Source organism: Vanessa atalanta, chromosome 9 (genome assembly GCF_905147765.1).
Source record: "Vanessa atalanta chromosome 9, ilVanAtal1.2, whole genome shotgun sequence".
Lineage (NCBI taxonomy): Eukaryota > Metazoa > Arthropoda > Insecta > Lepidoptera > Nymphalidae > Vanessa > Vanessa atalanta.
The window spans coordinates 69,313-92,476 of record NC_061879.1 but is presented as its reverse complement, the minus strand read 5'-3'; the positions used below and the strand labels follow the sequence as shown (position 1 = coordinate 92,476).

At 35.8% G+C, this 23,164-nt stretch overlaps 2 protein-coding genes across 2 annotated transcripts; both read left to right on the top strand.

The window, feature by feature from the left end:
* Positions 1–1,289: 1,289 nt before the first annotated feature.
* Positions 1,290–9,284, top strand: LOC125066302 (carotenoid isomerooxygenase-like). The gene is made up of 14 exons (XM_047674336.1): positions 1,290–1,526; positions 1,956–2,090; positions 2,260–2,371; positions 2,440–2,586; positions 3,177–3,287; positions 3,398–3,495; positions 3,694–3,774; positions 4,082–4,162; positions 4,514–4,638; positions 6,346–6,522; positions 6,756–6,912; positions 7,290–7,351; positions 8,320–8,418; positions 9,023–9,284. Exons 2-14 carry the CDS (start codon positions 1,988–1,990, stop codon positions 9,197–9,199), a joined length of 1,530 nt encoding a protein of 509 aa, XP_047530292.1. The 5' UTR covers positions 1,290–1,526; positions 1,956–1,987; the 3' UTR covers positions 9,200–9,284.
* A 3,789-nt stretch (positions 9,285–13,073) lies between these two features.
* Positions 13,074–22,454, top strand: LOC125066379 (carotenoid isomerooxygenase-like). Its single transcript, XM_047674440.1, has 13 exons — positions 13,074–13,176; positions 13,346–13,457; positions 13,526–13,672; positions 14,019–14,129; positions 15,787–15,884; positions 16,051–16,131; positions 16,325–16,405; positions 17,101–17,225; positions 17,601–17,777; positions 20,708–20,864; positions 21,435–21,496; positions 21,661–21,759; positions 22,278–22,454. Exons 1-13 carry the CDS (start codon positions 13,074–13,076, stop codon positions 22,452–22,454), a joined length of 1,530 nt encoding a protein of 509 aa, XP_047530396.1.
* The last annotated feature ends 710 nt before the right edge of the window (positions 22,455–23,164 follow it).

Here is a 23,164-nt window from a genome sequence, read left to right as displayed (position 1 = left end):
TGGATCTCTGAACGAACGAAATTATTTCAAGTATCAGAAAGCTCAGTAGGATGTGTAAAATTCAAAAGTGTCTACGAAACGCAAAAAATATTGTCTCCTTTACCTATTTTATTACATCTATAAAAACTATTAATAAACGAATAAAAGATTACTACATAAGGCCAGTTGACGCACAGGACATTGAAAACAGTCCGGTGCGATATAGCAGTACTTAACTATTGATCGTGAACATTTTATTATGAAATCAACATCAAAGTGTTACCTATATTATGTGGTTTTTTTATTAAACTTTAAATTAATTACGATTCAGCACCGGTATCCACAATGCGTTCACAGACATTGTTCAAACTGAAATAATTGCCAGAATTATATTATCTTAAGATTTTTAAGGACGTGTCCAGATTCCTGGGAGTCCGGGCGTTAGGTTACCCTCGCTCGAATGAAGTTGAAACCTTGACTTAATGGACTAATAGTAGTTTAATGAGATAATAATTCGCAATGACGACTGTCAATTAATAAAGTTCATTGCAATGACGCAAACTTCGACCAATGGCTATGTAACCTTTCCTAACTTCTTCTACTTCGAGTGCGCATTTTAGTTAAATTGTTCCGAAAAATCTGATTATTTGTTTTCAAATATCCTTTATATTTAAAAAATATATTACACAATTATTTGTGACAATTAAGAAAGTGTAGTGAACAAATTTCATAGAATTACAAAGTCAAGAAATAACAAATATGTACCTGAATATAAGATTGAATATAATACTAGTTAATGAGATTAAAGAACCATGAATTTATTGAATCGGTTATTACTTTCCACCGTGTATTTGTAATATCTCTAATGGATATTTTTGTTTATAAACATCATGGAAAATACAATTTCTATGCACGTGTTTAATTGACACACGAGTTTAGCGAGGGCGCAGTGACAGTGTGAGCGGAGTTCGATAAAGTTTGTTGTAGAGATTAGTTAAAGTTTAATACCTATAGGAAAATCTCCAACAAATTGTTAACTTAAGAGACGCGTTCGAGCTTAAGGCAATATATCTTAATGGATTTTATTTTACAGTAAACATTAACATACTTTTCAACCAACATTCTCTTGACTCCACTTGGTTTTGGTGTGACTAGAGTCCTAGCGTTCTATCATATGTCAAATTAAATATGAATCCAAATCCAATGTATTTTATTCAGGTATACTTTACAACTGTTTCACTTCTATCACCGTTTCATTAAATCGCTTCAAACAAAACTCGCTCATTGAATCGTAGGCGACGTTCCCGCTCATATTTCGACGTAAAGTTTAGCCTTGTTGAAGGTCGCGGGGGGTGATGTTCGTAGCCCCTGAAGTCTCTTATTTCAGTCGAATTTGCGCTGTTCACTTGTTTAGAAGTTTGAAATGTATTCCTCCATGAAGCAATAGCTAGCCGGGAATTGTTTTCTGATATCAAATCAACAATTAATTTGGAAATATAAATATAATTAGACAATGTATGCGATATTCGGATTTGTCTTAATCAAAGGTGAGTTAACGCTGTGGGGGTGAATTTTAGTAAGCATTTATTTATGAAGCTTATAAATGTTACTAAGTGCGGTGTCAAGTTTTAATTATTGCATTTGGCATGTAATTGTATTCTAAATAACGATAACATTTCCAGTTATTCAGTTTATTTTCATCTACATTGTATGTACCGCGGTAGTGACCATTGTTTTAAGTGAAATTTTAAAATTGAGTGGATCCAAAGTAAATTAAAATTTTTGTTTATTTAAGTGCTCGTAATTTATGGTTAAGAAATCGGAATTCTTAATTACTCATACGAATATTGTGAGGGATTAGAAATCTTATTCAATAAAGTTTTGTGATGCTAAGCCCAGAATGGCTTATTTAATCTAGAGAAGACTTTGAATTATAGTATCTTTAAAATGTCTTATTCGAAAATATGTGTTTGCAGTATAACCGTTATGCAAATAATTTAGTCACACAATGGTGGAAAACAAAACGAAGTTTTATCCAAACTGTGACAGCAACGTCTGGTTGAGATCCTGTGAGGTGGAAGTGACTGATCCTCTCGATGGTCTGATTACTGGTAAATATAGACAAAGGCTGATCGACTCAAGCACCAAGTACCGAGTTTTACTCGGTGGTATGTAAAAAGAAAGTGTAAAAGTGAGAAATCTGAATGATTCGTCATAAATAAAATATAATTGAATTTCAAATGTTTCTCACATTACATTATACAGTTATTGATGTTTCAGGAGAATTTCCATCGTGGCTGCAAGGCGCTCTGCTGAGGAACGGGCCCGGATCGCTTAAAGTCGGTTCCATGAGGTTTCAGCATTTGTTTGACAGTTCAGCTCTGCTGCACAGGTGAGCGTATGGTTACCGTATGTGCGCTCTGCTCTATTGTATTTGAAAACTAGTTCCTCCTGTTTCAGATTTTGCATTCACAACGGTCACGTAACCTATCAATGCCGGTTCCTACAATCGAACACGTATAAGAAGAATCACGCGGCGAATCGCATCGTGGTCGCCGAGTTCGGCACCGCGGCTGTGCCTGATCCTTGTCACACTATTTTCCATAGGTAGTGGTTTGTTATTATGTCCTAAACATGAAAACGCAAATTTTTACAATTATTGCAGTCCTTGTGTAGTAGTGTAACGTACTAATAAGTCGAACGTATGTTATCCATATGCCAAGATATATTATTTTTTATGGTATGTAGGTACGGGATGTTATACTGTTTTATAGCATTGGGTAATGCGTTTAGGCATACCATCCAGGTTAAGCCATAGGCATTGTCGAATACCAGCGAAATCTTTGAGTTAAATTTTTTTTATTTTATTTTTATTTTACTTCTACATTAGAATCAACTCAATAGATCCCTTTTACGCTCGATAGTACGCCTTAGTTTTTTCTAAATTTAAATGGGAAGGAATTTATTTCACCACTTCCTTTTCGCGAAGAGAATTTCGTATCACAAGCTCCGGCGCGAGGAACGGTTGCAGATGCTGAACATTTCGATCACTGTGCTTACGTTGCCTTTCCTTTGAAGGTATTATTTTTAAGGAAGTTGCATCTAAAGTTACCTCGTTTGTTCTATATTATTCTTCTGTTAACTATCTATATTTAATTAAAATACTATTTTAAAGTTTTAATTTTTTTATTTCTTAGGATCGCTGCACTGTTCAAGCCAGGAGAGTCCATTTCAGATAATGCAATGATTTCACTTTATCCCTTCGGAGATGAAATATACGCCTTTACGGAAGGACCAGTCATTCATAGGTAAAGTATAAGTTGACTATGGGCAGGATATGCAGCGAGTAGAATGCTCGGATTTTTATTGTTAAAATTAATTATGATATATTTTAAGAGGGGAATTTTATTCTGTGCAGAATTGATCCTGTAACACTTGATACAATGGAAAGGAGAAATTTAACGGAAAGTGTAGCTCTTGTCAACCACACTTCCCACCCTCATGTCACGTCCAGCGGTAAGGCACTAAAATATAAATTAATCCAAGTATGTTTTCAAAGTAAAAGTGTTATAATTCAGCTTACTCTGTCTGGTAGTACCTGCGTGGTGGACTATGCTCTGAGTCTTCTCAAGATAATAGGCCTTTGCCTTTAAACGAAGACAGGTTGTTTCTAGTTACTACTATCTAATAAAAATAGCAAATGAACGATTTCAGGTGATGTTTACAATGTCGGTATGTCCGTCGTGCGAGGTCGATTACGACACGTGGTTGTTAAATTTCCCTTCACTGAAAAAGGTGAGATAATTTTGACCTAATCTGTAGAATTGTTTTGGTTTTATTGAGTTGCATCTTTGTGGTGATTTCTAAAAAGAAATTAAACATTTATTGAGAGAAACTGCGTAATATTTCTCTGATTTCGTCGGTTCTTCTTAGATGATGATTTCTAAATGTATGTAATGTTTTTATATTTTTTGTCTGATGTTTATTTTTGAATAACTGAGTGAGATTTTTTAATTATTTATGTTTCCTTTTTATGTTTTAATTACACTAGACAGTAGCAGATTTTTAATATTCTGAATCAGACAATTTATAATGGTTCTAGGAGATATGTTCGCAGAAGCGCATATCGTCGCCAGCTTGAAGCCGCGTTTGTCAATGAATCCGGCATACATGCACACGTTTGGTATGTATACATGCAGTATGAAACAAAAGCATTGTCTAAGAACAGAAATAGATCCAATGTCTAAAGCGACACCTGCATTGAATGTACATGCTAAAGTATAGTCAATTAATAGTCAAACCAAGTTTACGCTTACGAATTTTTCGGGAACGCTCAAAGATCATGTAACTTCGTAAAATATATAGCAGAAATTTGACTTGAGCGGAGTGGTTCGATATTAACAGGATGCTACTTCTTAATTTATCAAAGTATGAGCTGCGTGAAATATACTTCGCAAGTAAGCGTTGTTCATAACAAAGAATTGCATTAGTTGTAACGTCTAAGCAATTGAAACCTTAATAACATATTTATTAGGAGTCACGGAGAATTACTTCGTGATACTGGAGCAACCGTTGTCAGTGTCTCTCGTTGGTCTTGTAAAGGGTCAATTAACAAACCAGCCTCTTTCTTCGAGTCTGCACTGGTATCCGGAACAAGAGGTGAGATGAATGCGACATAAATATAAGAGTAATGAATACGATAACGTCGGAAAGTTATAACCTGACGTCTTGCCGCCAGTTGATTTACACATTCTCATATCAAATCAAATCGATTTTATTTCACAATGAAGCGTTGTTAAATCGTCAATATTTAAACACTACCACCGTTTCGAAAAGCCTCCAGGAGAAACAGCAAGAATCTCGCATAGTTGCTCTTTTTAAAAAACAGATTTACAATGTTGTTTTTCACAATAATTAGTGTCCTGTGATGGAACTCGAGATGGAAATCCAGGTGTTTCCGGTATCTTATTATATATGCGTATACCATTTCCCAAAAACGTTACCGTATGCAAACGGAAATTAGGGGTTACAAGTTTATTCTTATTTCTTGTATTCATAGTATGTATATTAGCTTTTATGGAATATTTTTGTATATTCTTCTTTATAAACATTATATTATCATAAATACATGTATTGTGAAGCAACCGTTAATTCACCTATTTCTTTATTTTTTTTTCCTTTTTTTAGTGTAATGATGTCCTAGGGCTAATATTGTAAATAGTTCAGATAGCTCTTTTCTGCAGAATAAATACTATTTTATATCTGCTGCATTAGCCCAAAACCAAATTCCATATAAAATAAGACTATGAAAATTACTAAAATAAACTAGTCTCCCAGTACTTATGTCCGTGAGTTTTCGAATTGTTTTTATTGCCTAAATGGCACTACTTAGTTTCCCTGCTAGGGCATACAAATGGGTGCCCCACTGAAGTTTGCAGTCAAGCGTTATCCCTAGAAAGACCGTCGACTCAACAAACTCAGGTCTTTCATTAAGGTCACATCCAAACAAACCGCAGAAGAGTTTGACTTGACATGTGCCAAGGAAAATACAATACATTTAGTCTTTTTTGCATTTAGGACCAAATATTATTTATGTCAAACCAACCAAGAACCCGCGACAGAGCACTGCTTACAACGTCATAGGTTTTTCTGTAGAGTTTAATAATCATCAATCATATCTGCATCATCTGCAAACAGTACATTGCCGCAAGTCTTATTTACAAAATAAGGTAAATTATTTACGTATATTAAAAACAGCAGAGGTACTAAAATTTAACGCTGTAGTACACCCATTTGCGCCAGAGCGCCATTTTTACCCCTAATAACAACCTTTAAAACTCTTTCATTAAGGTAGGAAGAAATTATTTTCAATGTCCTTGATTCCATAATATTTAAGTTTTTCTAGAAGAATATCACGATATAGCTATACAAAGATGATGTTGTTTGTGGTAGAGTTGAACAGAGCCACGGAGAGCTCGGGTTATGTATAATTTTTTTTTTTTAATCCATTAAAACAAAATAGAGCTACTCTATATGACCTTTTATTTTTTTTCGAGACGTTAAAGGAAATTAAGGAGCTTTGACGACTTAACAGAAATGTTGGCGGATTGTGTATCGTGCAACATGTTCGTTATATTTAAAGTTATTGTAAACACGACGTTTAACCATACACCTAATTATATAACTGTTAATATTGAAATGTGCAAAAAGCGAATCTCGATATTATTTATCCTCGACTTGGAATAAATTATGTCTAATCGAATAATCGTTAAAACCGATTAAAACGCAAATTTTTCGTCTCAGCGTAAAAGTATAGCAGTTACTGAAGTATGCCTTAACAGTAATATAAAATTAATCCACTTTCAGACTCACATCGTATTATTAGGTAGGAAAAGCGGCAAAGAAGAAAGAAGGTATCGGACGGAAACACTGTTTTTCCTGCATATAATAAATTGTTTTGAGAGAGATGGTAACGTTGTGGTCGACGTCTGCGCCTACAAAGACGCTAAAGTTATAGACGCGATGTATATTCATGCTATTGAAGTGAGTACTTAAGAAAGTAAACGTTTAATTTAAATACCTACTAATTGTTCCGAATTTTACCCAATAATATTTTTGTCAACACCTTGTAAGAAACAAATTGCTCATTGTTTAGCTTTAATCTTAATGCACGCATCAAGTATTTTTTTAATTACGTTTAACTTATTTTTAATTTCTTGTAATATCTCTTTAAATTTCTGTAATTTTAAAGAATTTAAAATGTATAAAACTTTTAGTCCATGCAAAGTAATGCTGATTACGCTGAATGGTTTCGCGGAAGACCTAAGCGTCTCGAGATGAGCCTGGCCGCCCCTCCGCTGACTAGAGTGGAACCTAAGCTGCTGGCGGATCTAGGTTGCGAAACCCCTAGAATACACTACGATTTGCATAATGGTATGAGGTTTCATTAAATAAAAGAGCGTCTTATAATCCGATTAAATTCGCATTCATAATTATAGTCGAAAGTAATGTAACCTAGTTCAAGTTGGCTCGGCATGGAGACGAACACAAGTTTTTGCGGAACATGTAAATATTTCAAAAATTAGGAGTATTAATAAATCATTTTCACAAATTATATTGAATTTTAACTTCAGTTAAATTTCAATATGTTTTGAGAAATATAACAAAATCCACTAATTTATATTAAATAATATATTATATAATAAATTATATTAGGAAGCTTTGTACTCATTGGCTTCTCAACATGTTTGCCTTCGAATAACAGCTGGTACTGATAATTATAATTCAAAAACATATTTATTATTTTCTAGGCCGAGCATATAGATATTTCTATGCCATCAGTTCCGATGTGGACGCTGAAAATCCTGGATCGGTAAGATATAAGTTAGCAGGCATTGTTTTAAATAATTGCTGCAATTTTAGTCCTGAATTGCGTTTACTTTAATTTGTTTTCATTTTAGTTTCATATATTACATTTAGTTTCATATTAATTTCATATTCCCTTTCATATTTAGTATAATCAGTAGAATGTCGGAGAACACGCAGTGTAAAATACACTCCTCGGCACGGAATCGTGGCCAAATGCTTATTTCACAATTGTAATCGTTTTTAAGAGATTTAAATAAATATTTCTTACGGGAAAGGATCGAATGAGTATTTGGTGTCATTTGTTAGGTTTAAATGTTTGCTGGTCGGTCACTTGAATTTTAGTTAAGTTTAGTCACTTGTGATGATGACATTTTTTTAAGTTAAATAAAAAAGGAGATACATATTATAATTAATTAAATAAGACATTGTTAATTCTATGTACCTATAGACATTTTATTGGGAATATCAGGATTATTCAAGATGGGTGGGCGTATATTCAAACGATTTTATATTTGAACGATTCACAAATTCAATAAGTTTTTAATTAAACAAATCAATTATCACGGATAAATTCACAATAGTCATCAATATCGATTCGTTAATAAATCATATACACAAACGCACATAAATCACCGAATAAAGATAATGTTGGAAATTAGCGATTCGTCGCATACGTGGTGCGCGGGAAATCTTGAATGTAAATGTCGATCCAAGATGGCCGCCTCGCTACCATCGACAACTCCCATTGACACTCTTTTCCAACCAGTATGAATAAACAAGATGGCGCATCATGCGCCGTCATAACTATTACGGAAGAGATACCGCACGTGTGCCGACATCGACAAAAAATCTAAATCATCAACCATTCGTTAGTATAAGTATTGAGCAATTGTTACTACCATTTTATGACACGGACTAAGATGAGTTGTTACAAGGCAAAAGTAATATTGTATTTTTTTTTTAATATTCTAGATTATCAAGGTGGATACAGTGACAGGCGAAACGAAGTCGTGGTGGGACAAAGACTGCTACCCCAGTGAACCTATTTTTGTCCCCAGTCCTCAGGCTAAGGTATTGAATGCTAGTGACCAGTTGGTGATCTAATACCATCAGGTAGCCCATTTACCCATCGATCGACCTATTCTAATAAGAATAATGAAATATAAAACAATTTTAACTTTTATATACAGTCGGTGCTTAACATTTAATATATTCCTGATGTACGATGCTTTTTTGTAAGAAAACATGCGAAACGACTGGCTCACCAGTAATTAGATCTTCAAGTGAGTTCAACATAACCGAACAAACATTATAGGAAACTAGGAAACATATTGCAATTAAATATTCGTTTAAAAAAATTTTACATTGCCCTTTGAAAAATTAATTACAAAAATCACCTCTAAAATAAATGTACAAAATGATATGAAAATATCCAGAAACAAAAAAATACACACATCTAAGTGTGTATTGTTATAACTTTTATGTTTAACTTTATACTCGTATGCTAATTATTATTACTATGTCCTCCGGCTCAGACCCCACGTCATATCATAGATGACTAACCTAATCAAAGTGTGATTATGTGATTTCGACACAGACAATTTTACTACTGTTTACCAATTTATATATTCTAAACGAAGAGGAATGACGATAAACTAAAGCGTAGCTACCGCAGGAGGAAGACGAGGGCGTGGTGCTGAGCGCGCTGGTGTCGGGCGCGGACGAGTGCGAGGTGTGCCTGCTGCTGCTGGACGCGCGCGAGCTGCGGGAGCGGGCGCGCGCGTACTTCCGCACGCCCTCGCCCGCGCCCAAGTGTCTGCACGGCTGGTTCCTGCCCGCGAGCCGTGAATGAGCGATTATTACTTACACTCATCGAAAATGTAGAGATAATAAAAGCTGTTCAATGTTTAATTAATAAAACACACTAGCCAACGTTATCGTACTTGTTTATTTCAAATGTACCTAATTATATTTTACGACTCGTGTAAGAAAATTTATTTGAAGTAATAGATAAGTGCGATCACGTACTCGTCGCTCCGTATGTTTGCTATATTTTTTTTTTAGGCATTGTGTTTTATTGTTTCACTCAAATGTTAGTAAAGTATATAAGACGCGTGCGACTTTACTTTAGTGGAGTGAGCCACATAGGGAATACTGGGGTTTTTCATGGCGGCCATTATTGACGGAAACCCCTCTCTGCCGAGCGTGATAAACAATACATGAAGAACATGGCCCCTTCTGCGGAAATTTTATGTCATAGTATAAGAACTTTAAGAAGATTAGAAGGTGTTTTGATCAATACCACCTCGTATTCTATAGCAGTGAATTGATTTCGAAGTTTCAATTCATTTTATTCGGAACAGTACTTGATTAGCTTGGAATGTTGTAGGCGTTTGTTTGTTTGTTACACAATACCATATGATTCGCGATCTTTCACTTTTAAATCGATATTTAGAGCGACTCCTACAAGGTGACTTCCTATAAACCAGTAAACTATTGATTACGTGGATAGCTTTTAATATATATGTTTTTTATTTGCAATGACAAAGTTTATCTCGTTCCTCGTCACGTTATTGGGGCTGGGGTTTAAGCGACATTAATTATGGATTTCAGACTCAGGCATAAAGATTCAAATGCCCTATTTTACGTAATTTGTGCCAGGAAAAACAGCTTAAGTTAAAATCCCAAAATCTGTACGAAGTTCATCTTTTCCAAAATTGTATAAAATTTGCGTCACATCAATCCTATCACACTCCAACTACACCTACCTAAGTTGATTGATGATTTAAGCGACAAAAAAGTGCTTAGATACCGCAAGCTCAAGTTAGTTCAAGTGACGTAGAAAAATTTAGCGAATCCGAATATGGATACAGCTCAATATAGTCGATTAATACAAATAGCGCGTACCCTCGATATTGTAATATTTACCAATCACAGATAATAGTCACAACCAAAGTCCGTTAATACAAGCAAAAGTTCTCGTTTAAAAAAAGCAAACCAAATCATCTTTATTCATACACATAGTACCTTTTGGAAGCAAAAACAATTCAAAAATCTAATTTGATACTATAATTTTTTATGGCGTATGTCAGCGGACGAGCTAATGGGACCTGCGATGGTGACTGGTCTGCACTGCCCATGGACAATGGCTCTGTAAGAAATTTTGCCCATTACTTCCTCACCTAATGCGCCACCAACCATGGGAACTGAGACGTTATGTCCCTTATGCCTGTAGTTACACTGGCTTACTCACCTTTGAACCCGGAACAACTTAGTCTTGTTTAGGATTTGATCAGGGGAACTCGGATGCATTTGGGGCCCCCAAAGACTGGAGGCCCGGGGCGAGCCGCCCCTTCCGCCCCCTAGTTAGTCCGCCACTTATTATTATATTAACCAAATATTTTCCCATCTATTAGTTTGTTAAACAGTCATAGAATCATGTTCTCTTGATATTCGACAATATGCAGTTATAATTTTATTCTCGTTCGAACCATTTGCCAAAACATATTTATTATAAGTATATGATAGCAAACGGCTTTTATGGTTCTGATCGGATGATGACATAATATTTTCGTTCTCATCATTGATTTAGATTTTACTCGTGTAAAATAATTACAATGGCATAATTCAGCAAATAAATTATCATGATAACAAATCTCCTGTCAAAACGCTTTGATTAATACATAATATTACTCGGTAAAAGATTATATAGACGATAAAAAAGCACGCATTCGTTCGCATCTGCACGCATTATAAATATTAACTAGGGGGTGGCCCGCAAAACTTGCGTTAATTCAACAGATATTTTTTAAATTTCGAAACCTGTGACAGGTTTTGTTTTAATTTCATTTCGTTGTACACTGCGAGTAACTCATTTGGTATTGTATAAATTATTTCATTTAGAAATTATTTGAAAAATAATAATTAGTTAAATTAAATTTACAATTTACAACACAAAAAACAGAATTTTAAAATTAAAATTTACCACTCGAAATTACTCTAATAAAACCAGTTAACATTCTATTAAGCTACTGCCACAAAAGTGCCAAGTATTTATTTTAAGTATAAAAAGTCACAAAAGTGACTTTTATACTAAATAATTTATAAATAATAACAAAGATAAATAAATAACAAAGAATAAATTTATGAGAGCGGTATTTTTTCCGCTCTCATAAATTTATTCTTTGTTAAATCATAATAATTTAGTAAACTGCAATCGAGGTTGCTCTTTAACACACGGCTGGAGCTCTTCAAAATGAGACCATTAGCGTTTTTTATATGCAGCTGTCGTCCCTCACTCGCTGGAACAAAAACCGGCTTACGCTATTAATATATCAGATTTAACTATATTTAATTTATTTTAATAATGTATGCAATTTAATTCTTGGAAAAGTACTGAGGTATGTTTCGTCATTAATCCGAACCGGTGGTGTTTTCAAATGTAATTTATTCTTGTGAACCGACACAACAAAAACCTTTCAAAATCTTAATATTTACAAATAAGGAATTAAGTTGGCGTTAGTAGTAAGTAGTAGTAGTACTTCAATAATTAATTAACTTTTTTTTTTATGTCAGAGGTGGCAAACGTGCAGGAGGCTCACCTGATGGAAAGTGACTACCACTGCCCATGGACATCTGCAACACCGGGGGGCTTGGAGGTGCGTTGCCGGCCTTTCAGGAAAGAAGTACGCTCTTTTCTTAAAGGTTCCCAAGTCGTATCGGATCGGAAAAACCGCCGGCGAAAGCTGGTTCCACAGAATGGTTGTGTTGATTATGTAGATAATCGGACGGGTTCTTGGGCCATTTGATGATAAGTGGTAGGCAATACACATACTCACATTGGCGCTGCAAGAGATATTAACCATTCTTTACATCGCCAATGCCTCGCAAACCTTGGGAACTAAGAAACGGAACACGAAAATACTAGATATTCCCGTTTGGCGGTAGAGTGTGATATGAGTGGGAGGTTGTCAGGAATTCAGAAAGGCCTGTAATCGAAGCAATACTAAGTATGCTTATACACTGTGCTCCGGTTTGAGCGGTGGATGCGCCAGGGACATAACATCTTGGTTCCAAAGGATGGTGGCGGTGATATGAGAAATTGTTATACTATATACGGTGGTGTGGTGGTCAACATTTACAACCCGCTCGCCCTTTTTTTACTTATTGGACATAAAAATATATAGTTTAAGATTAAGGTCTTACTGAAATCGGTTTCGAAAATAGTTGTAAGTTTTCACAACATCCGTTGCCCAATATGAACACGTGTAACCTATGCAATACTCGGATTATACCTAGTAATTAAGATCTTATTGAATTAGATATAGAGGATCTAAATTCGATCAATGCTGATAATAATAGATTGTTAAATAACAATCTATTATTATAAGTATTGATAGAATTAAATAAATAATAAATAAATATCAGTTTTCATCGCCATCAGTCTCGAACATAATTAATTAGCTATGAATTTGTAGGTTTTACCAACGTAGGGTTAATTTTAATTGGATTGGGTGATTTTTCACGACGCTGATAACATTGTCAGATATTCACTTTCAGTTATTCAAGTTATTTACTAAAAGGTACTGTTATTAGTAGGTACTTTTATTTGCTTTAAATTGAGTGCATTTAAAGTATATGAAATTTTTACAATTACTTGTAATTTATGAATAAAACATTTAAATAACTTGTACTAATCTTGCGTGAAACAGATCGCTTGCACAATAATGGTGGAATGCAAAACGAAGTTTTACCCAAACTGTGACGGCAACGTCTGGTTGAGATCCTGCGAGGTAGAAGTGACTGATCCTCTCGATGGTCTGATTACTGGTAAATATAGACAAAGGCTGATCGACTGAAGCACCAAGTACCGAGTTTTACTCGGTGGTATGTAAAAAGAAAGTGTAAAAGTGAGAAATCTGAATGATTCGTCATAAATAAAATATAATTGAATTTCAAATGTTTCTCACATTACATTATACAGTTATTGATGTTTCAGGAGAATTTCCATCGTGGCTGCAAGGCACTCTGCTGAGGAACGGGCCCGGATCGCTTAAAGTCGGTTCCATGAGGTTTCAGCATTTGTTTGACAGTTCAGCTCTGCTGCACAGGTGAGCGTATGGTTACCGTATGGGCGCTCTGCTCTATTGTATTTGAAAACTAGTTCCTCCTGTTTCAGATTTTGCATTCACAACGGTCACGTGACCTATCAATGCCGGTTCCTACAATCGAACACGTATAAGAAGAATCACGCGGCGAATCGCATCGTGGTCGCCGAGTTCGGCACCGCGGCTGTGCCTGATCCTTGTCACACTATTTTCCATAGGTAGTGGTTTGTTATTATGTCCTAAACATGAAAACGCAAATTTTTACAATTATTGCAGTCCTTGTGTAGTAGTGTAACGTACTAATAAGTCGAACGTATGTTATCCATATGCCATTATTTATTATTTTTTATGGTATGTAGGTACGGGATGTTATACTGTTTTATAGCATTGGGTAATGCGTTTAGGCATACCGTCCAGGTTAAGCCATAGGCATTGTCGAATACCAGCGAAATCTTTGAGTTAAATCTTTTTTATTTTATTTTTATTTTAATTCTACATTAGAATTAATTCAATAGATCCCTTTTACGCTCGGTAGTACGCCTTAGATTCTTTTTTATTTTTTAGGATCGCTGCACTGTTCAAGCCAGGAGAGTCCATTTCAGATAATGCAATGATTTCACTTTATTCCTTCGGAGATGAAATATATGCCTTTACGGAAGGACCAGTCATTCATAGGTAAAGTATAAGTTGACTATTTATACTATTTTAAACTTCTACAACTGCTACTCACCAGCAGTTAGTAGTTGCTTATTTTAATAGTTATATGTGATACTTGGTGGTAGGGCTTTGTGCAAGGGTAGGTAAGACCCACTCATCAGATATTCTACCAACATACAATAGTACTCAGTATGATTGTGTTCCGGTTTGAAGGGTGTGTGAGCCAGTTTAACTACAGGCACAAGGGACATAACATCTTAGTTCCCAAGGTTGGTGGCGCATTGGCGATGTAAGGAATAGTTAATATTTCTTATAGGACCACTGTCAATGGGCGGTGGTGACCACTAGCCTATCAGGTCAAAATCAAAATCAAATCAAAATATACTTTTTTCAAATAGGCTTTTACAAGTGCTTTTGACTTGTCATTTAAAAAACTATATTAAGTGAAGCTACCAACGGTTCGGAACGTAGATTCTACCGAGAACAACCGGCAAAAAACTCAGTAGTTACTCTTTTTCAATATTTAAAGTACAGTCAGTTAAATACAATTATATATGTAATATAGGTTATATGCCTGGAAGTCAACATGTATTCACTCCACGTATGCCTATGCATATGAATTTGAATATGCCTTCTTTACCAATGTATTTTTTACAAATGATTTTAATTTACGAAACGGCAAAGTTAAAAAAACCGAATTTTATTACAGCAACGGATACCTTGCCCCAAGAAGGATTTATTGACTTTGCATAGTCGGTAACTTGGTGTTATAAGCTTATCCTTGTACTTATCCTACATACAATGATTATCATTGATTTTATCAAAGTGATCAATGTTACTGTGAATATACCTTATATTGTTGTAAATATATTGTGACGCAACAGTGAGTATTCCTACTTTGTTAAAAATATCCCGAAGAGTGTCTCTAGCTCCAAGATTATAAATAGACCGGATTGATCTCTTTTATAAAATAAAAATAGATTCAATTTCTCCACCCGTTACCGCAAATTAATAAGTCATATGACATAATACTGTAAAATAATCACAATATACTAGGTGAGCGGTATCAATATCACTTAGTTATCTAACTTTTCTAACCGCGTATGCTGCGGTGAGTCTTCCTGTCAGGGACGATAAATGAGGACTTCGCTGAACTTTGGAAACCAATTCTATTCCTAAAAACACCGTAGTATAAGCTACATCAAGACAGCCACCGTTTAAAGATATAGTATAATTTTGCTTTCTAACATTAGTTATGGTAAAAACTACACACTTTGTTTTTTGATCATTCAAAACTAAATTATTTACTGTAAACCAATCGTGTAGCTGTGATAATGCACTTCGTTATAGTCAGTTTTTCCTGTCGACTTTAAAAATCAGTGAAGTATCATTAGCAAACAACACTATATCACAAATACCTTTAACATAGAAAGGGAGATCATATACATATACTAGAAATAGAAAGCGACCAAAATTGATCCTTGTGGAACACCCATTTTTAATGTAGATCCAGAAGACTTTATTCCATTAATGAAAACTTCCTGGACTCATTTACTTAAGTATGAAGCAGGTGGCCCATATGTCTGCCAACCTATGCCATAAAATATCCTTTAGGTTTATTATTTTTAATTTTAAAATAAACAATTATTTTAGAGAAAAATATTATTTTGTGCAGGATTAATCCCGTCACACTCGATACAATGGAAAGGAAAAATCTAACGAAAAATGTAGCTCTTCTCCATCATACTTCCCACCCTCATGTTATGTCCAATGGTAAGAAAATAAAAGCATAGCTTTAATAGCCTCAACCTGGTCAGCTTGTTGAGTTTTCACGTGCTGTATGTGCTTATAAATCATCTATTTTTCGGCGGTGAACGCAAATCTCGAGTTGGTTACCTGATTTGGTGGACTACGCACTAAGCCTACTTGATCTTTTTAGGTGATGTTTACAACGTTGGCATGTCCGTCGTGCGAGGTCGAGTGCTACACGTTATTGTTAAATTTCCCTTCACTGAAAATGGTAAGACAATGCTTTATTGATATCTGTGGTATTGTATTAATTTTAATTAGTCGGAGGAATACGAGAGTTATTAAACGACAAGAAATAAAATAAGTTTCATAAAACATTCAAACGTTTGTCGCTAGGTTAGGTAAATGTTAATTGCTTGTAAAGTAGTAGAGAGATAGTAAATAAAAGCATAAAATGGTTCTAGGGGATATGTTCGCGGAGGCGCGTGTCGTCGCCAGCTTGAAGCCACGATGGGCGATAAATCCAGCGTATATGCACACATTTGGTAATTATGCGCTAACTTCTTCATATTAAAAATAGTCTATACAATTATAACATAAAGATAAATTAGAACTAATTAATTTTCAAAATATGTTTGTACTTTTAAACATTGTTGTCCTTGCGTTTGTTTTTGATTTTAGCCGCGGTAACAATACTCAAAGATTATCGAACTTCTTAATAGATATGGCAATGCGCCACATTCTACTTTATGGCTTTCGGGGGAATAGGAACACTGTCAACTTTCACTATTGAAAATCCACAGAGTTGGTAGCACCCACTCATCAGATATTCTACCGCCAGACAACAATACTTATTTAAAGAGTGAACGTTTACTGACTCCAAGCACAAGATAAAAAACATCTTCGTTCCTAAGGTTGATGGCTCATTGGTGGTCATTGTAGGGAATGGTTAATTTGCTATATTATAATATATATCTTATAGCACCCATGTTTATACACGGTGTTTACCACTCATACATAATAAATACATCACCAATGAAACAACAGCATTTGCAAGAAAAAATACCTACTTAGTCTATGATGGATATCAAAAGAGAAGCTTTTTAAGATGTCACTGTGTATAAAATACTATGCATGACTTTGTTTATGCAAAATACATATTTATGAATTGTTGTTGGATTATTGTTGGTTGTACTATAATTACTATAATTAGGCGTTTGAAGCGTTAATAAATATGCAGGAATGACAGAAAAATATTTTGTGATACTGGAGCAACCGCTATCACTATCTCTCGTCGGTCTGGTATGGAGTCAGTTAACCGACCAGCCGCTTTCTTCGAGTCTGGACTGGTATCCGGAACCAGAGGTGAGATTAACGTGACATAATCACAAGGGCTTACTTTACTTTTACTTTATCAACCTGTCACCCACCGACCTGCTGATTTCCATTTCCTGCGATATATACCCGTTTTCCATTCCTTATCCTTCTCGATCCAAGGATTAGGTTCGAGAAAAGCCTCAGTTCAATTGGCCAACAGGACGTTTGAGTTATGAATGCAGACGTGTGAGGTGGGCGATACTCGGTGCTTCGGCAATTCGTTGAACTTCATTTCGGTTTTATGTAATACTATTTTAGGCCCAGTTTTATTACATATTGGTAAAAAATATTTTACCTTGAATATTATCTTCGAATAATAAACAAAACATCAATCAAATAACTAATAATAATCTATTTTCACAGACTCACATTGTATTATTAGATAGGGAAAGCGGCAAAGAAGTGAAGAGATATCGGACCGAGACGCTGTTTTTCCTGCATATAATAAATTGTTTTGAGAATGATGGTAACGTTGTGGTCGACGTCTGCGCCTACAAAGACGCTAAAGTTATAGACGCGATGTATATTCATGCGATCGAAGTGAGTACAATACAACTAGTGATAAGAAATCAACGTTATATTTAAATACTAGGTAGTATTATTACTAGTCGTCATCATATATATATATATTCGTGATGATATGTATATATGTATATAATCACGAATACTTTATAGATATATATGTAGGTACTATTTATTTATTTATTTATTTATTACAAATTGATTAAAAAGTCGCGTGCGTGCAACATGCGGACTTATCGCTCAAACAGCGATATCTTCCATGCAACCTTTGGGCAGATTACTGATTAAATATAATGTGTTTAATTTAATGTTGAGTAACTACAAAAGTAGGTCTTACACTATCATATCATAGTTCATAATAAAGACTGTTAAAACAATGATTTAATCTGTGTTTCAAAACTCGTGATTATTGAATCAAAACTGTCAATAAATCAAATAACGAGAAATGAACAACCGAGGTACACAAAAACCTTATTATAAATCTGCAATGTAGTTCATTGCTTGATTGAACAAACCAATGAAACGCGCGATACGGAACAAATCATACCACAGAATATAAATAGTAACATCAACAAAAAGTTGTAAATAAACTTATAACTTAATACAATACTCTCCAAAAATCTGTGGATAAACTCATCCGCGTCTCGTGTTGTAAATACAAGCGCATTCAGAAAAGAACATCATTTTGCCTCTAGGTCCTTCAAAATAGTCATTGCTAAAGAGAAGACTAGTGCGCCCTTCAGGAACACGAGCGTTCTGGTCTTACGTTAAGGCTGTCTTAAGAAATTGCTGTCAGCCGCTTAGGGACGGTCAGTCATTGGCTCATACCGGAAAAAGCTGAAAGTTTTGTTTAATTATTGGACTATAGCCTCCTTATTCTCTAAGATAATAGAACCCATTATTAACTACCAGCTCCTGTGGTACCTAGATGAGTAATATGGTTTCCGTCGGGGTCGCACTGCCGGTGCCGATCTTCTATTTTGCCTGACACGGAAGCAGTTAAGTCTAAGGGGGAGGCATTAGCAGTCAGTTTGGATATAGCGAAGGCCTTCGATCGTGTATGGCTCAAAGCGCTTCTTTCGAAGCTTTCATATGGGCTTCCCGGGAATTAAAGCAACTAGATTTCCGGTTACTTTGTTTCTTTTTCTTTGGCCCATCGCCTAAATTTTGGGGAGGTGCTCCCCTGTACCAGCTTCTTTCATTTGACCGTACTCAACGAGAGCGGCTCGAATTATCGGCGATTAAACCCTTTCCGACCTGCTTGATCCTTTGGCTTTGCGTAGAGATGTTGGATCACTCTGCATCTTCTACCGCGTTTTTCACGGGGATCCGAAGAATTGCTTAGAGTAAGGCCGGCAATGCTCCTGTAAGCGCCCCGGTGTAGCAGATATCCATAGGTGGTGGTTACCATCGGGTAAGCCTCCTGTTCGTATGCAACCCATATTATAATTTAAAAAAATAATTTTAAATTACAAACTTATTTAATTATTAAGAGTTGTTTATAATAAAAAAATGCTTTTGTTTAATTAATTTTATCCTTTTGTATCAATTCTACCGGAATTGATAATAATAGTTTTACACAAGATTATTTAAATCGCTAAACGTGATAATGTTGTCGTGGTTTTAAATACCAAATAAAGGTTAAAAAACACTAAAATTAATTTGTGCAATAAATTAAATTTAGGACAGGTAAGTAAGAAAATAATGTTTTAATAATATATTAATATAATAATTCATACGTAATTTTCAGTCAAAGAACTTACATCTTTATGTTAGAGTGAGGTAAATTAATAAGTACATAACCGGCAAATGAGCATTTTTGTGTTATGTATGACAGAGCATTAATAATAGTAGCCTTTTTAATTAATTAATAAATCCCGGGGTATGTGGGACTCGCCGGTGCCCAAGATGTTGGCGGTACACCGAGATACCCACTAAAAAAACCAGCGGTACCCTCTCCGTCTCATCGGTGGGCGCCACGGTATCGCTTTCGCATGCTACCGTGCAGCACACTCACGGTGTGGTACGCCGTGTCCACTGGCTCGTCACACTCGTGGCAGGAGGGTGACACCTCCCGCCGCGCTATCCCGTGCAGGTACTTATCGAAGCATCCGTGCCCGGTAGTGCTGGAAGTACCCGCTCACCCTCTCTTTACATAGTTAACTTTAACTTCAGCCAGTATTTACTTTAGATTAATAATTTGTGAATGAATGATTCGAAAGTAGAGAAAAGATGGATAGGGATGAAAGAAGTCTATACTCGTCCAGAGATCCTTAATATTAATTTTAAGGATCTCTGGACCGTTTAATATAGTTTTCTTTTAAATATAATCAGTTAATGAACCAGTAAATGGACCACCTGATAGCAAGTGGTCACCACCACCCATGGACGTTGGCGCTGTGAGAAATAATAACCATTCCTTACATCACCATTAGCATTAGCATTAGCAGCTCGTAAATGTCCCACTGCTGGGATAAAGGCCTCCTCTCCCTTTGAGGAAAAGGTTTGGAGCATATTCCACCACGCTGCTCCAATGCGGGTTGGCGGAATACACATGTGGCAGAATTTCGTTGAAATTAGACACATGCAGGTTTCCTCACGATGTTTTCCTTCACCGCCGAGCACGAGATGAATTACAAACACAAATTAAGCACATGAAATTTCAGTGGTGCCTGCCGGGTTTGAACCCGAAATCATCGGTTAAGATGCACGCGTTCTAACCACTGGGCCATCTCGGCTCTTCTTACATCACCAATCACCAATGCGCCCCCAACTATGTGAGCTAAGATGTTACGTCCCTTGTTTCTGTAGATGCAGTAACTCACTCGTTCTGCAAATCGAAACACACCAGTACGTTTTTTATTCATATAAGCAAATATTATTACTTAATTTAAATTAAATGAGATTCTATTTGGTTTGGTCGGATTAAAAATATATAACACTTTTAGTCCATGCAAAGTAATGCTGATTACGCTGAATGGTTTCGAGGCAGACCCAAGCGTCTCGAGATGAGCCTGGCCGCCCCTCCGCTGACTAGAGTGGAACCTAAGCTGCTGGCAGATCTAGGTTGTGAAACCCCTAGAATAAACTACGATTTGCATAATGGTATGAAGTTTCATTAAATAAAACGGTGCCTTATATTGCGTAGCCGTCCGAAAATGCATTTCAAACACATTTTCGGACGCTAACGGCAACGTCCACCATTGGGATGTCACCTTGTAATGTAACTTTATCTCCAGAATCAGATGTCGATCGTGACAGATATGTGTAGCGCAAAATTGAAAATAGACACGTTTCTACGTCGTTTACTTGGTAGAAGGGGTTTGTGCTAACCCATCTGGGTAGGCACCACCTACTCATTAGATATTCTACCGCCAAACAGCAGTACCCAGTGTTTTTGTGTTCCGGTTGTTCCGGTTTGAAGGGTGAGTGAGCCAGTGTAAGGCACAAGGGAGATAACACCTTAGTTCCCGAGGTTGGTGGCACATTGGCGATGTAAAGAATGGCTAATATTTCTTATAGCGCCATTGTCAATTAGGCGATGGTGACCACTTACCATCAGGTAGGCAATTTGTTTGTCCGCCTATCTGTATAATAAAAAAGTCAATTTTCAAGTACAGTTACAAGTATCGATACTAATAATGACTACTAAAAACTATTTTTATTATTTTCTAGGCCGACCATATAGATATTTCTACGCTGTCAGCTCGGACGTTGACGCTGAAAATCCTGGAACGGTATGAGTCTATAATAAGTTAGGAAATTAAATCACACTGTCACGCATGAGTAGTTTGAACAAATGAAAATGGCTGATGAACATCAGTCATTTTTGCTTTTTATAATCTCGTTTTGACATCATTGTTGCTCTGCCGTGCTTTTTAATTATTTGAATATATTCTAGATAATCAAAGTGGATACGGTGACAGGCGAGACGAAGTCGTGGTGGGAAAAAGATTGCTACCCCAGTGAACCTATCTTTGTCCCCAGTCCTCACGCTAAGGTACTAAATTATTAAAAAAGTAACTCTCCTCTTGAGAAGAAGGTTCGGAACTTATTCCAACACTCTTCAATGCGGGTTGGTGCATGACCAATGGAGACTTTCGTTTAACTCAAGTTTAATATTTAAGATACTACTAAGTTGGCCCCTTGTGTGGTACAATCATCTTAATTGATTTTTGTAAACCATCAAATAGCAACCTATATCGATTATACGTCCATGTATTCAGTATTACATAAAGAAACAAAATCCTTACTAAACTAGGAGGTTGGAGGAGCCGCCTTTTTGAGAAAGACCGTATCGGACCGTATTTCCGTAAGCGTGCACTATATGCTATATACAAAATTTCCTATCTTTTTGTTAGTGTTTTTTTATTATAATTATTATTATTAGAGTAATGGTAACAGAGTATGGTATTAGAGTAATAATAATATAATTAATATTAATAAAAATGTGGTCGAGTAACAAGAAATATACACAGTTTAGAGGAAAGACGATGAACTAAAGCGTAGCTACCGCAGGAGGAAGACGAGGGCGTGGTGCTGAGCGCGCTGGTGTCGGGCGCGGACGAGTGCGAGGTGTGCCTGCTGCTGCTGGACGCGCGCGAGCTGCGGGAGCGGGCGCGCGCGTACTTCCGCACGCCCTCGCCCGCGCCCAAGTGTCTGCACGGCTGGTTCCTGCCCGCGACCCGTGAATGAGCGATTACTTACACTATAACCAAAAATGAAAAATTATAGTCTTATGTTCAACAAATAGATTGATAAGTTAACTACATGTAAACACTTTTTTATTGATTAAATTTTAAAATCAATTTAATTTAAGTTTGTGTAGCATTGCATGCAAAAAATCAAAAAATGCGCATCTAATAGTACTAAGGAACGTAAACGTAAAGTAGCGTAGTAGTGGTAGCGATAGCCTGATGTTGAGATCGGAAAACTTAAATCCAATTATTTCGGTATTAATTTGTAATTTTTCTCAAACTTGCAAGGTGAACCTCCACGTTGAGAGTCCTGGAAGATTAGTCAAGATTGCCTCAGCAAACCTTGAAAATAGTTTCCAAGTTATTTTTATTAGTTAGATTTGAAGCCAACAATTCAGAAAATAATAAATTTAAAATTAATAGAAAATATAAATATTAAGTTGCGTGCCGTTTTTCTTAATGGTAACGAAAATATGTGTTATGATATTATTAAGAAAACCAATAAAATTATCATTATAACACACAAAGTAATGTAAAGACGTTCAGACGGATTAATTATAATCAACTTTTCTTACTTGAATAATATAAAGTAAACGTGCATCGATAATGACGACACGAGCGACTTGTCTTAAAATAGATTTACTTGATAGCAGAATGTTAACCAACTTTACAAGTTGATATCCAGCACTGTAGTCGAGGAGTTGAAGG